The 15,780-nt window shown below is 35.2% G+C and overlaps 1 protein-coding gene and 1 pseudogene across 1 annotated transcript in view; one reads left to right on the top strand and one right to left on the bottom strand.

Moving 5' to 3' along the window:
- LOC125664527 (uncharacterized) overlaps positions 1-15,780 on the bottom strand; it is a 272,796-nt pseudogene that overhangs the window by 180,799 nt on the left and 76,217 nt on the right.
- Positions 1-15,780, top strand: part of LOC130050430 (uncharacterized) — a 31,152-nt gene that overhangs the window by 13,191 nt on the left and 2,181 nt on the right. The window contains exons 6-11 of the mRNA XM_056150511.1: positions 1,221-1,372; positions 2,991-3,138; positions 9,539-9,595; positions 11,463-11,513; positions 11,688-11,834; positions 14,703-14,854. Of these exons, the coding sequence (XP_056006486.1) occupies positions 1,221-1,372; positions 2,991-3,138; positions 9,539-9,595; positions 11,463-11,513; positions 11,688-11,834; positions 14,703-14,854 (707 nt within the window). The remainder of the gene's footprint in view (positions 1-1,220; positions 1,373-2,990; positions 3,139-9,538; positions 9,596-11,462; positions 11,514-11,687; positions 11,835-14,702; positions 14,855-15,780) is intronic.

Genomic DNA, 15,780 nt, shown 5'->3' with positions numbered 1-15,780 from the left:
CCGGGTGTCGGATGGGGCCACAATAGGGGATCAAAGTTTTACGTACAAATATATAAGAAAAATCTTTAAAAACTTTCTCAAGAACTACTGAGCCAAAAGCTGCCTGACAATATGCAGATTCAAGTTTGTAAAAATTGTGGACCCCGGGGGTTGGATAGGGCCACAATAGGGGATTAAAGTTTTACGTAGAAATATATAGGGAAAATCTTTAAAACTCTTCTTATCAAGAACCACTGAGCCAGAACAGCTGAGATTTACATGAAAGCTTTCTGACATTTTGCAGGTTTCAGTTTCTTAAAATCATGGTCTCTGGGGTAGAATAGGGCCACAGTAGGAAATCAAAGTATATAGAGAAAATCTTTAAAATACCACTGAGCCAGAAAAGCTCAGATTTATATGAAAGCTTTCTGACATACTGCAAATTTAAGTATCATGCGAAATCATGCCCCTGGGAGTAAGATGGGGCCACAAAGGGGGGGGGGAGTTTTGCATACAAATATATAGGGAAAATCTTTAAAAATCTTCTTCTCAAAAACAACTGGGCCAGGAAAGTTGAAATTTACATGAAAGCTTCCTTACATAGTGCAGATTCAAGTATGTTAAAATCATGGCCCCGGGGGTAAGACGAGGCGACAATAGGGGATCATTTTTAACACACAAATATATAGGGAAAATCAATAAAAATCTTCTGAAAAATCACTGGACCAGAAAAGTTTACATTCACTTGAAAGCTTCCTGACCTAGTTCAGATTCAACTTTAAAAAAAAATCATGGCCTCCGGTAGTAGGATGGGGTCACAATAGGGATCAAAGTTTTACATGCGAATATATAGGAAAAACCTTTAAATGTGAACGAATGTGACTCAGGGGTGCGATGTGGCCTATGAGCCTCTTGTTTTAATTGTGTGAATCAATTTGGCCATAAAGATTGTTCTCAAGAAGTATGAAGTTATTCTGTTCGCCGGTTTTAATATTATCTATAAAACATCGCAATCCAGAACCGTCGGGGGTCGGCAGTACTAGATTTACCGCCTTCCACAAACGGCATCGATAGCTGTATTATGGTTTAAGATTTTGCTGTTATGGATGTTTTGCCGAATGGGAATATCGTAAAACATTGATCGAATTTGTCGTGAAGCTTGCCCAAATCCACATTCTTACGGAAACCAGGGCCCTAATCATGTATAAAAATCTCTTTACGCAATATATATCCTGTTTTAGGTCCTGATTGTAAAAGGTACAGCTTAGATAACAAAGGACCATGCATCAACGGTGGGAATTTGACCTGTAGAGGCGAAGAAGTGGCACCAGCGAGTGCATGTGATTGTCCCAGGGGGTTTTCAGGCATGTTTTGTGAAACTCAGATGATAAAGGTACTAGAAATATTGTATTCCTCCTGAAGTCTTCACTTACGTTAAATTATATGTTTATTTTCCCCCTGTATTTCATCTCCTCGAAAGGGAAGTGATTTCAGTTCGTTATGCTATTCAATACACGATAGATAATATAGTATTTCTTATTTTTGAACTGGTCGCTGTAACTCAGTGGTAGATCGTTCGCTTTGTAACTGGGGGGTCGTGAGTTCGAGACTCGCTCGTACCATAGCCGCTTCAGACCTAAGACAGTAGTGAACAAAGGTAGTGATTGCTCGGTATCTAGAAGTGAGAGTCACGGAAAATGACCTTAAAAGCGAAAGTCCCGTGTCGCGACAGGTGTTGGCACAAGAATGAACCGTCACTGCTACATAAGATCCTGAGTGCCAAGGATACGTTTAAATTTCTGGTACTTCATAAGCTTTTTATATTGCAAAAACGAGCTGCAAGAGTAATCCTTAACATCAGAAATTTTGAAACACCATCTAAAGTCATGTTTACAGAACTTAACTGGCTGCCTCTATTAGATTACTTTGTCTATAGAAAAGTCATTTTAGTGTATAAAGTTTTACATGGCTCAATGCCAGATTAATTAAATGTTTTTAAATATGTATCAGAAGTCAGTCAGAGGCAAACTAGAAATTCTTATTCAAATATATTGCATATACCCAGGGCAAAAACAGAATACTATAGAAGATCTTTCAGCATTTCAGGGAGCACAGTGTGGAATGCCTTGAGTCAAAATATAAGAAACTCAACAAGTGTTGTGTGTTTTAAGAGAAATTATCTTAGAGATTATCACCATACTTTTTAAGCTTCATTTTGTTCCTATTTATCTTATATTCATAATTATTTCTTAAGTTTATATGTATTCTACTTCTTTTAATGTGTTTATTTTATTAGTATCTGCCTGTATGTATATATGTTATATGCAGGACCATATTGAAAACTAGCGTTATCGCTAAATATGTAATCCTGGATAAAAAAAAGACTTTATTATTATTATTATTATTATTATTATTGTATATTATCATTATATATTATTATATTATATATATTCATCTACAGCTGGTCACGTCTCAATATGAGTGACTAGTTCTCGACGGGACGTAAAATAATCGATCAATCAATCACATGTTTGAAACACCTGTTATATTTTTATTTATAAAGTCGAACTTGGTGAAAGGAAAATAACTGCTCGTGTTAAATGTCTTATATGTGACGTCAAAGCGGATTCGACAATTGTATCCGCAACCGGAGGTAATTTTTCACGTGGGTTAATGGACTACGATGCTTTACGCCGCCTTACTTCATGAGCACTAACGCTATGCCGGCGTGATGTATTGCAGTTCATATCGACATCTATTTTAAAAAATGAAATTTATTTTTCATATTTACATTCTACTTTAATCTCTGTCGAAATTCCCAGCTTTTGAAATAGAAGTACTATATTTATCAATACCCATACTGATATTGTTCACAAATCTATCACAATCATAAGGAAATGGATATCCTTACAATTGGTAAAGATATCAAAGACAAAATAGAGGAAATGTAAACATATAGTTTTATTGCATTCTGATTACTTACTTTCATTTTGACTGCTTACTCTCTGCAGGTGGTGAGGATTTGTGATAGGACTGAAGGTTCGTCCCATCCTTATCTGAACAATTGTGACATCACAAAAAGAGAATGTCTTACTTACAGCGAAAACAAACGATATGTTTTCAAATGTAGCGAATATTGGACAAGTGAAAAGAAACAAGGTAAAAGTATTTCTGAAAAAGCAATGACACGACACGATTTATGAAGTGCATATAATTAGAGAGCATTGTCCGGTTTATTTTGAAAATGCTTGTGAATATCATAAAAATTCCTAGCTTCGTTAATGTCGAACCTTGTCTTTGAGGATACTATTCACAATGATCGATTATATTAACAGCATCAAAATAATACTTTCCCTGGCAAGATTCGCAGAGATTACATGGTTAACGTTGCAAGATAATTTTAATGGAAATTAACCGTAGCGCATACTATGTATGTATTATAGGGTTATTGAACTTATATTGGTGAATATTGGCACGAGTTGGCTGTGAAAATGCACGAGCTTATGGATGCATTTTGACAAACAGCGAGTGTCGATATTCACCAATATAAGGTCAATATCCCTTTTATTACATGTATATAGCTACAGTATTTAAACTGTTAAATTATGTCCCTTTTCACTCAAACTACTCCAAAATAGACGAGAATTCATCAATATTGGCAATGTGCAATATCAGCATGCATTTCCTAACTGTTCATTATTTAACTCGTCATTAATGCATGAAGCAAACTGATTTTGTGGATGGGGACATCATAATTTATGTAGAGTAAAACATTTTGCTTAAGTAAATATCAAATACCGGTTCTGTCAGATTCGGAGGACCGTCGTCTGCCACTTTGGCTTGTGTACGTCGTTACGGTAACGTCAATATTGAACGTTCATACTCGGAATATTTCGGGCGCATATAATTTACGCAATGCAAAGTTAGCGTTCAATAAATCTCAGGATATTCAACGCTAACATTCTCTAGATTTTACGCAGATTTTATAATAGACTATTTATTAGCTATATAATAAATATAAAAATTGTACTTGTAGACTTTTATAATATCAAAGAAAATAATTTATACATGATTATTTGAGAAACATTATTATTATTTTGTCATAGAAGGTTACACATACGCCGCTTGACACTTGACAGCGGTAGTAGATAACAAGTAAATATTGTGACATTTTCCCTCGATTCAACTATGACATGACGCATTTTTTCATTATAACGCCATGAAGCGCGAAGTGCACTGAGGTATATCAAGAGTTATCTCCCTGTTGTTGCAAACCTTACCTTAAGAGTGGAAGATAACGAACAGTGATCAATCTCATAACTCCTATAAGCAATACAAAATAGAGACTTGGGCAAACACGGACCCCTGGACACACCAGAGGTGGGATCAGGTGCCTAGGAGGAGTAAGCATCCCCTGTCGACCGGTCACACCCGCCGTGAGCCCTATATCCTGATCAGGTAAACGGAGTCATCCGTAGTCAAAATCAATGTGCCAGGAACGGCATAACAATCGGTATGAAACATGTCAAGACAGCATTTGACCCAATGATAGGTTGTATTGACTAACTAGATCGTTAAAACGACCATAGAATTTGCGATATGCTGACTTCAACCGTTTTATAGAAGATTGAAGACTTTCTATCTTGAACTTATGATTATTCCATAAAGTTTGGCTTATATAGTCCTCCCAAGATTTAATGACAACTTTTCCTGAATTACCTTAAAAGCTACCATGACATCTTTCCAGAAGTCATTTTTTACATTTTCAACTATCTGTAAGATATAGTATGAACCTGTATTTATTAATTTGTCCAAGTTTACATTATTTTCAAGAAAACTTTTCCATTTTGAGTTGTCCTTCATAACCAATCTCCTTATCCAAGTCGACTTTAGTCCTTTGATATAACAATCTAGATCAACCATTTTTAATCACCCATATGCAAACTTTTGTGTGACAACTTTGCATATAATTTTATCAGCTTTTGAATTCCAGACACATTCAAATAAAATAGTATTAAGTTCTTTCATGAAAGCACTCTTTGGGTTTGGTAAGGCAATAAATAAATGATTTTGCTGTGGAATTAGGAGTGATTTCACAAGAGTTATTTTCCCATATGGATTCAACTTTTCTTTATTCCACTGGTCAATAATAGACAGTATAGTTTAATTCAATTAATAACAAAGAAAATGTATATGATGCCACCTATTTAAAGATGTCAGACATACAAAAACAGAAGCAGATATCAACATCAGAAAATCACACATTTTCGTTGAACAGAATAATAAAAATAGATAATAACTTGTTGAAATGAAAAAAATTAAATATCAACAGTTTTAAAAATCTGCTAATTCATAAATATATATAGATTAATCATGGGTATTAAGGAAACCAATGTATAATAGACATCCAGTTGAAGAAATTGCAGCACGGGAGTTATTGCCCTTGACAACATTTTTAAAATCATAAATAATTGATTATCTATGGAAAATATAAACTTCCTCAGTATCAATAGTTTACCAGATTTTTTATTATATCCAGTGAATAAAATTCATCAGAAAGATATATCTTTATCATGTGCAAAGTTTAATTTATTAAGATTTTTGCAAAAACCTATGACGTCACATGAGGATCGATCAACCTTAATCATCACAATTTTTTTGTCATAGTTCAATTTCAAAATTTTATTCAAATCCACATTATAATAGATTCCTAGTAGTTTAAATCGAGTTGTCCATTTGAAATTCATATCAAAACATAATCTTTCATCTGAAAATTATCCATGCAATCTGAGTTTTATCTCGGTTTATTTTAAGACCAGATAATTTATAAAATTCATCACGTTCTTTCAAAGTTTCTCTCAATGATTCCTCAGATCCGACAAGTGAACCTCTTTACACTTGGATGGAATTCTCTATATATATCTAATAAATTTAAAGATAGCATTTGTTCTAGAACAGCTTCCCTTGCCTTGGGGTTATTAAGATGTAAATAATTAAAATAATCTTTGGTAGTGTCTAGTACCAAATTAAAATCCCCAACAATAATAATTTCCTCGTTGTTTAATTTTGTAATAGTATCTCCCAATTTCTGATAGAAGGCAGGAAGGTCATTATTTGGTCCGTATATACATATTAGGCCTATTTTCTTATTTTGTAATGGAATGGTAAGTGCAAGTAAATTACCATTATTATCTGAAATATCAAAATAATTCTAGAGAACGTTTAGTAAACTTGAAATCACAAAATTTTTCCAAAATCAATAGCATTAAAACCTATAACTTTTCAACACTATACACGACCATTCCTCACGATAAATTAAAGACTAGACTTTTTGACATCATAGACAGTTGCTTCTTCAACAAAAACGGAAAACGGAAATATTCATATCTAGTGATCAGTCATTCAAAAACTTACTTTGTTAAACACCACTCTGATTCCACGCACAAGTACTCTGAAGTTGAAATAAAAAAATATGCTAGAGTTCCTCATTGACAATATCTTCGTGGTCTTTGGTGATCAGGTCTTCCAACAGTCTGTTGGAATTCCCATGGGTACGAATTGTGCTCCTTTGTTAGCTGACCTGTTTTTATAATCATATGAAGCAGAATTTATTCAAAAACTTCTACGTGAGAAGAAAAATCTCTCGCTGTGACCTTCAATTCGACTTTTAGATATATCGATGACTTTTTGTCTATTAACAATGATAGCTTTCATTCATATGTCGATTTGATATATCCTCGTGAGCTGGAAATAAAGGACACCACAGAGTCGTCCACTTCTGCTTCATACTTAGATATTTTATTGAAAGTAGACATTAACGGCAAACTAACAACTCAACCGTATGACAAACGGGATGATTTCAGCTTCTCCATCGTCAACTTCCCACATTTATGTAACAATATTCCATTATCACCTGCATATGGTGTTTATATATCTCAACTGATTCGATATGCAAGAGCTTGTTCTGGGTATAGTCAGTTTTTAAATCGAGGTAAGCTACTGACAAACAAGTTGATGGTACAGGGATTTCACCAGTCTCGATTGAAGTCAGCATTTCGCAAATTCTATGGTCGTTATAACGATCTAGTTCGTCAATACAACCTCGCATTGGGTCAAATGCTGTCTGACGTGTTTCATACCGATTGTTAAGCCGTTCTTGGCACACTGATTTTGACTGCGGATGACTCCGTTTACCTGATCAGGATATGGTGCTCACGGCGGGTGTGACCGGTCAACAGGGGATGCTTACTCCTCCTGGGCACCTGATCCCACCTCTGGTGTGTCCAGGGGTCCGTGTTTGCCCAACTATCTATTTTGTATTGCTTGTAGGAGTTATGAGATTGATCACTGTTCGTTATCTTCACCTTGCATTAAATAGAATGGCAACCCCTCTTGAGTTTGAAGTAAAAGAATGAAATCGAGCTTCTTAGCCCTACTCATTTCTTATTTCTTCTTCCATTTCCATTGTAAAATGTGTATCTATTAAGCATAGAATGTTGCAATGCTGTTGGCGGTAGTATTGGAAAATGTCTTACAGGTAGTTAGTCGAAAACAGACTCAGGTGTGAAAATCACAGTTTTAGCTAAGTGGGAATAACAATTTCAGAATTTTAGCTAAGTGAGAATGAATCTTACAATGTAATGAAGCGAGTTTAACTTGATCGTTTTGTACCTAGGAAATTTACCTTTCTGCAATGAAGTGGAAATGAGAATCGAGATAGGCAGTAGAACGACAAAAGTTTCTGAAAAGACAACCAACCCCAGTGGTCAGAATAATACGTCACCTTTCTCAAGAGGTGAGACAGCTACTTGAGGTCCAACATTGAGTATATCAATTGGTCTAGTTTTGAAAAGTCTAATGTAAACCTCGGAGTATTTAAAGTAATTTCGAACTTTTATTCCAAGATAGGAGAAATTGAATTAATTTCTTTAATTTTTGGGAAATTATTTTTAACCAATCATCCAAATTTGTACTGCTTGGTTCGCGGATTTGTTTGTATATTCATATGAGGCAGAATTTATTAAAAAATCATCTACAGAAGACGAAATAATCTCTAGCTGTGGCCTTCAACTAGACATCTATATATATCTTGCATCGACACGTTTTGTCTATTAACAATAATCATTTTCATTCATGAAAGGCGAAGATAGCGAACAGTGATCAATCTCATAACTCCTATAAGCAATACAAAATAGAGACTTGGGCAAACACGGACCCCTTGCTATACCAGAGGTGGGATCAGGTGCCTAGGAGGAGTAGGCATCCCCTGTCGACCGGTCACACCCACAATGAGCCCTATATTTTTGATCAGGTAAACGGAGTTGTCTGTAGTCAAAATTAGTGTGTCAAGAACGGCATAAGAATCGGCATGAAACACATCAGACAGCATTTGACCTAATGATAGGTTGTATTGGCAAACTAGATCGTCTTAACGACCACAGATTTTGCGAAATGCTGATTTTAAACAAGACAGTGTATGTGAAGGTACCATATGTATGAAGCAGAAATGGAAGACCCTGTGGTGTCTTTTATATCGAATTCACAGGGATATATTGAATCAACATATGAATGAAAATTATTATTGTTGATAGATAATACATCGTCGATATCTAAATGTCGAAAGATATTTTTTCTTCTCACTTAGAAGTTTATGAATGAATTATGTTTCAGGGGAAGAGAAAAACAGGTCAGCTAGCATATCGATTCGATCTATCTCAGTGAACTCGAAATACAAGACAACACAGTCTTTCATGTCTGGTTCGTATGTAGATATTTTATTACACATATATGATAACGGCAAACTATCAATTCAACTTTATGACAAGTGGGATGATATCAGCTTCTCCATCGTCAACCTCCCATATCTTTATTGGAATATTTCATTATCACCTGTATATGGTGTTTTGTCTCGTAACTGATTCGATCTTGTTCTGCGTATAATCAGTTTCTAAATCGAGGCAGGCTACTGGCAAACAAGTTGATGTTACGAGGGTTTTAACAGTCTCCTTTAAAGTCAGCATTTCGCAAATTCTATGGTCATTATAACGGTCTAATTTGACAATACAACCTGCCATTGGATTAAATGCTCTCTGACGTGTTTCATACCGATTGTTGGGGCGTTCTATATACACAGATTTAAACTACGGATTACCCATTTAACTGATCAAGATATAGGGCTCACGGGGGTGAATGGTCGACGGGGGATTCTTATACCTCCTAGGCACCTTATCCCACCTGATATATCCACGGGTCCTTGTTTGACCGATAAGAGTTATAAGATTGATCAATGTTCGTTATCTTCAGCTTTTCCTTTATAAATTAACATTGATACAATACTACATTTACTATATATAAATTATTTACATTTTGTGAATTATCCTTTCTGCATGTTTAAAGGATGTTGTTTGACGCAAGATTCGTGTAAGTTCACTTTCACTTGAAAGGTAAAGTACTATGTTCCGGGAAACCAGTAGCAATACCAATGAAAATCCCAACAGCAGCCTTTCTTTGAGGTTTTCGTTTCGTGTGTGATTGTTCTAAAAGTGTTAAATCATTTCAGTTGTACCTCGCCAGTGTATGATTATACAGGACAAACAAAAGTCATCCTTTCCACGAGGTAAGCTTATGACATTTTCCCTGGTTTAAACATGAAATAAAAAAGACTACAAACCAAAGAAAATACTCACTGTGTACATCAATATCTACTAGCAATAACTGTATTCCAGATACATACAGGGTAAGACATATATAACATACAGGGTAAGATGTATATTACATACAGGGTAAGATGTATATTATATACTGAGTAAGATGTATATTACATATAGGGTAAGATGTATATTGTATACAGGGTAAAATGTATATTAGATATAGGGTAAGATGTATATTACATACAGGGTAGGATGTATATTGCATACAGGGTAAGATGTATATTACATACAGGGTCAGATTTATTATACATACAGGGTAAGATGTATATTGTATACAGGGTAAGATGTATATTACATACATGGTAAAATGTATATTACATATAGGGTAAGATGTATATTACATACAGGGTAAGATGTATATTGTGTACAGTATAATATGTATATTGCATACAAAGTATAATGTATATTACATATAGGGTAAGATGTATATTGTATACAGGGAAAGATGTATATTACATACAGGGTAAGATGTATATTACATACAGGGTAAGATGTATATTGCATACAGGGTAAGATGTATATTACATACAGGGTAAGATGTATATTGCATACAGGGTAAGATGTATATTACATACAGGGTAAGATGTATATTGTATACAGGGAAAGATCTATATTACATACAGGGTAAGATGTATATTACATACAGGGTAAGATGTATATTACATACAGGGTGAGATGTATATTACATACAGGGTAAGATGTGTATTACATACAGGGTAAGATGTATATTGTATACAGGGAAAGATGTATATTACATACAGTGTAAGATGTATATTACATGTAGGGTAAGATGTATATTACATACGGGGTAAGATGTATATTGCATACAGGGTAAGATGTATATTACATATAGGGTAAGATGTATATTACATACAGGGTAAGATGTATATTACATACAGGGTAAAATGTATATTACATGTAGGGTAAGATGTATATTACATACAGGGTAGGATGTATATTACATACAGGGTAAGATGTATATTACATACAGGGTAAGATGTATTTTACATACAGGGTAAGATGTATATTACATACAGGGTAAAATGTATATTATATATAGGGTAAGATGTATATTACATACAAAGTAAAATGTATATTGCATAAAAAGTAAGATGTATATTACATATAGGGTAAGATGTATATTGTATACAGTATAATATGTATATTGCATACAAAATAAGATGTATATTACATATAGGGTAAGATGTATATTGTATACAGGGAAAGATGTATATTACATACAGGGTAAGATTTTTATTACATATAGGGTAAGATGTATATTACATACAGGGTAAGAAGTGTAATATATATATGGTAAGATGTATATTATATACAGGGTAAGATGTATATTGTATACAGGGTAAGATATGTGTTACATACAGGGAAATATTTATATTGTATACACGGTAAGATGTATATTTCATACCGGGTAAGGTTGATATTGTATACAGTGTAAGATGTATATTACATACAGAGTAAGATTATATTGTATACAGGGAATGATGTATATTTCATAAAGGGTAAGGTGTAGATTGTATACAGGGTAAGATGTATATTACATACAGGGTAAGATGTATATTAAATACACGTAAGATGTATATTACACACAGGGTAAGATGTATATTGTATACAGTGTAAGATGTATATTACATACAGGGTAGGATTGATATTCCATAGAGGGTAAGATGTATATTGTATACAGGGTAAGATATATATTGTATAAAGATGTATATTTGTTCGTGTAATTTTGTGACCCTTCCTTCTTCTTAATAGTTGTCCCAAGTTTCCTGACAACGGAAGACAAAAGGATATGTCACACGTCAGGTATATCATGATTTTCTTCTTCATAGATTTATCACTGCGTACATAGCGCAAATTAAGCTCTCTCGAAAAAGTACGTCGACAGTATATAGCTGAGAGAAAACTTTAGAAAAGAGATTTTCAAACTTGAGTAAAAATGAATTCTTGTGGTAATAAGAACAGGTGCTCTCATTGCAGATAGACAAGCATTACAATGTGGTAACACGGACGTCTTCATCAACCCTAAATGTGTGTGTTCCTTTTACAATGTGTACGAGGAAAAATATCATTCTCACACAGCTTGCTCAAGTGGACAACCTGCGGACCACGTTATAAAGTTAAGATGTAAGTAATGAATTGAGTCGTGAAAAATCTTTGATATATTTCGTGTTGCATCTTACCGTGAAATAATATTATGATTTTCACATTAAACATGTTGAAGAAGGATGTAAATTTTGAACCTGATTTGGTCCGCTAATATGAGTTCCTCTTTGAATTAAAATTTATTATGCCCCCCCCCCCCCCCGTTTTCAGAGAAGAGGGGACTATTGATTTGCACCTGTCGGTAGACCACTTGTTGCCCGCTCAATATTTTGAGAACCATTCACTTAATCGTAATGATATTTCACATGTGGGTTGGTTATGAGAAAAAGAGGACCCCTTTAGTTTTTCAGGTCAAAACGTCAAGGGTCAATCTACTCTGGACATAGGAAGACACTGTCTGCTCAATATCTTGAGATCCCTTTGCTTGACAGACATCAGACTTGGTACACTGGCACATCCCAAAAAGTAGATGACCCCTATTGATTTGATGTCACATGGTCAAAAGTCAAGCGTCAAACTGGACATAAGAATATACTGTCCGCTCTATATATTGATAACCCTTTGTTTGACAGACATCAAACTTAATACACTGGTACATCTTCAGAATAATATGACCCCTATTGATTTGAGGTCAAATGGTCAAAGGTCAAGGGTAAACTGGACATAGTAGTGTATTGTCTTCTATTATTCAAGAATTACTTGCTTTATTGACACCAAACTTGGTATACTGGTACAAGATAAGGAGTAAATGACCCCTATTGATTTTTGGGTTTCATGATCAATCCACTCTTGACATAGTAAGATATTGTTAGCTCAATATTTTCAATTGGGGATGCTACTATCAATTAAATGATGCATATGTGTAACCCTTTTCGATTTTGCACCATATGGGGCATATACGTTTCACAAACATTTCTTGTTATACTTTGAATAAAATTGAATGTGTGCATTTACATATACATAACAGTCCTAACAAACGGCGGCAGGCGGTAAATCTAGTACTGCCGACTCCTGGTGGTTCCGGGTTGCGATGTTTTATAGATATCAAAACCGATAAACAGAATAGCTTCATACTTCTCGGGAAAAATCTGTATGTCAAAATTGATTTACACAATAAAAAGAAACCCAATAATAATACTAAGTATAAATTCTTAAACTTTTACTATCTAAAAAATCATCGATCGCAATCCAGGACCATCGGGAGTCGGCCGAGTATACTATATGTACATGTATATTTTGGAATCATTAAAACTGTGAAAAAAAATAAATACTTCTAGTTAAACATAACGATTTATTCAACATCGTTTTTATTTTAAAGTCGTTTGTTTAAAGTATCTTTGTAAAGGCATGCATTGAATGAAAGCTGTCCATTTTCGGTGTTTGTATTTACAACACAGTACTAGATTTATCGCTTTTGAGTAGACGACATTTCAAGTTTAAGAATTTATTCTTATTATTATTGTGTTTTAGCTCACCTAAGCTGAAAGCTCAAGTGAACTTTTCTGATCGCCTGTTGTCCGTCGTCTGTCCGTCCGTTCGCCCTCTGTCAGTCCGTCTGTCTGTAAACTTTTTTTTTTACATTTTCGACTTCCTCTCCAGAACCACTGCGCCAAATTCAACCAAACTTGGCCAAAGGTATCCAAGGGTAAAGGGCTTTCACGTTTGTTCAAATGAAGCGCCATTTCCTTTTCAAAGTGGAGACAATCACAAAAATGCATAAATAGGGTGGGGTCATTTGAAAATCTTCTCAAGAACCACTGGACCAGAAAAACTGAAATTTACATGAAAGCTTCCTGACATAGAGCAGAATCAAGTTTCATCAAATCATGGCCCCACCGGGGGTTGGATGGGGCCGCAATAGGGGATCAAAGCTTTACATACAAATATATAGGAACCACTGAGCCAGAAGCTGAGATTTACATGAAAGCTTCCTGACATAATGTAGATTCAAGTTGTTCAAATCATGCCCAAATAGTGCAGATTCAAGTTTGTTCAAGTCATGGTCCCGGGGATTGGGTGGGACCACAATAGGGGATCAAAATTTTAAATGCAATATATAGGGAGAATCTTTAAAAATCTTCTCAAAAATCACTGAGCCAGAAAATATGAGACTTACATGAAAGCTTTCTGACATAGTACAGATTCCATTTTGTTCAAATCATGGCCTCGGGGGTTGGATGGGGCCACAGTAGGGGATCAAATTTTTACATACAAATATATAGGAAAAATCTTTAAAAATCTTCTTTTCAAAAATCACTGAATCAGAAAATCTGAAATTTACATGAAAGCTTCCTGACAAAGTGCAGATTAAAGTTTGTTCAAATCATGGCTCTCGGGGACAAGATGAGGTGACAATAGGGGATCGATATTTACATACAAATATATAGGGAAAATCATTAAAAATCTTCTGAAAAAATCCCTGGGCCAGAAAAATTTACATTCACATGAAATCTTCCTGACCTAGTCCAAATTCAATTTTGAAAAAATAATGGCCCCCGGGGGTAGGTTGGGGTCTGAATAGGGATCAATGTTTTGCATGCGAATATATAGGAAAAATCTTTAAATATGAGCCAAGGTGATTCAGGTGAGCGATGCGACCCATGGGCTTCTTGTTTGAATTGCGTGAATCAATTTGGACGTAAAGATTGTTCCCAGGAAGTATGAAGTTATTCTGTTTGCCGGGTTTAATATCCAGGACGATCGGGAGTCAGGGGTCGGCAGTACCTGTCACAAACGGAATCGATAGCTGTATAATGGTTTTAGATTTTGCCGGATCGGGATATCGTAAAACATTGATCGAATTTTTCGTGCCCAAATTCACATTCTTATAAAAACCAAGGTCCTTATCATGTATAGAAAGCTCTTTACGCAATATATATCCTGTTTTAGGTCCCGATTGTAAAAGGTACAGCTTAGATAACAAAGGACCATGCATCAACGGTGGGAATTTGACCTGTAGAGGCGAGGAAGTGGCACCAATGATTACATGTGATTGTCCTAGTGGGTTTTCAGGCATGTTTTGTGAAAATCAGATGATAAAGGTACTAGAAATATTGTATTCCTCCTGAAGTCTTCACTTACGTTAAATTATATGTTTATTTTCCCCCTGTATTTCATCTCCTCGAAAGGGAAGTGATTTCAGTTCGTTATGTTATTCAATACACGATAGATAATATAGTATTTCTTATTTTTGAACTGGTCGCTGTAACTCAGTGGTAGATCGTTCGCTTTGTAACTGGGGGGTTGTGAGTTCGAGACTCGCTCGTACCATGGCCGCTTCAGACCTAAGACGTTAGTTAAGATAGGTAGTGGTTGTTCCATCGATAAGCGCTCGGTATCTAGAAGCGAGAGTCACTGATCTTTCGAAAATGACCTTAAAAGCGAAAGTCCCGTGTCGCGACAGGTGTTGGCACAAGAATAAACCGTCACTACTACGTAAGATCCTGAGTGCCAAGGATACGTCTAAATATTTAGTACTTCACATACAGCTGGTCACGTCTCAATATGAGTGACTAGTTCTCGACGGGACGTAAAACAATCAATCAATCACATGTTGGATGCTTACTCCTCCTAGGCACCTGATCCCACCTCTGGTGTGTCCAGGTGTCCGTGTTTGCCCAACTATCTATTTTGTATTGCTTGTAGGAGTTATGAGATTGATTACTGTTCGTTATCTTCACCTCGCATGCTTGAAATACCCGTAATATTTTTATTTCTAAAGTCAGACTTGGTGAAAGAAAAATAACTGCTCATGTTAAATGTCTTACATTTGACGCGGAGGCGGATTTGACAATTGTATCCGCAACCGGAAGTCATTTTTCAAGTGGGTTAATGAACTACGATGTTTTACGCCTGCATACTTCATGAAACACTAGCGCTCAGCCGACGTGATGTATTGCAGTTCATATCGATATCGACATCTATTTTAAAAAATAAAATTTATTTTCCATATTTACATTTTACTTTC

Source organism: Ostrea edulis, chromosome 1 (assembly GCF_947568905.1).
Source record: "Ostrea edulis chromosome 1, xbOstEdul1.1, whole genome shotgun sequence".
Lineage (NCBI taxonomy): Eukaryota > Metazoa > Mollusca > Bivalvia > Ostreida > Ostreidae > Ostrea > Ostrea edulis.
This window is presented reverse-complemented; position numbering and strand designations above follow the sequence as displayed.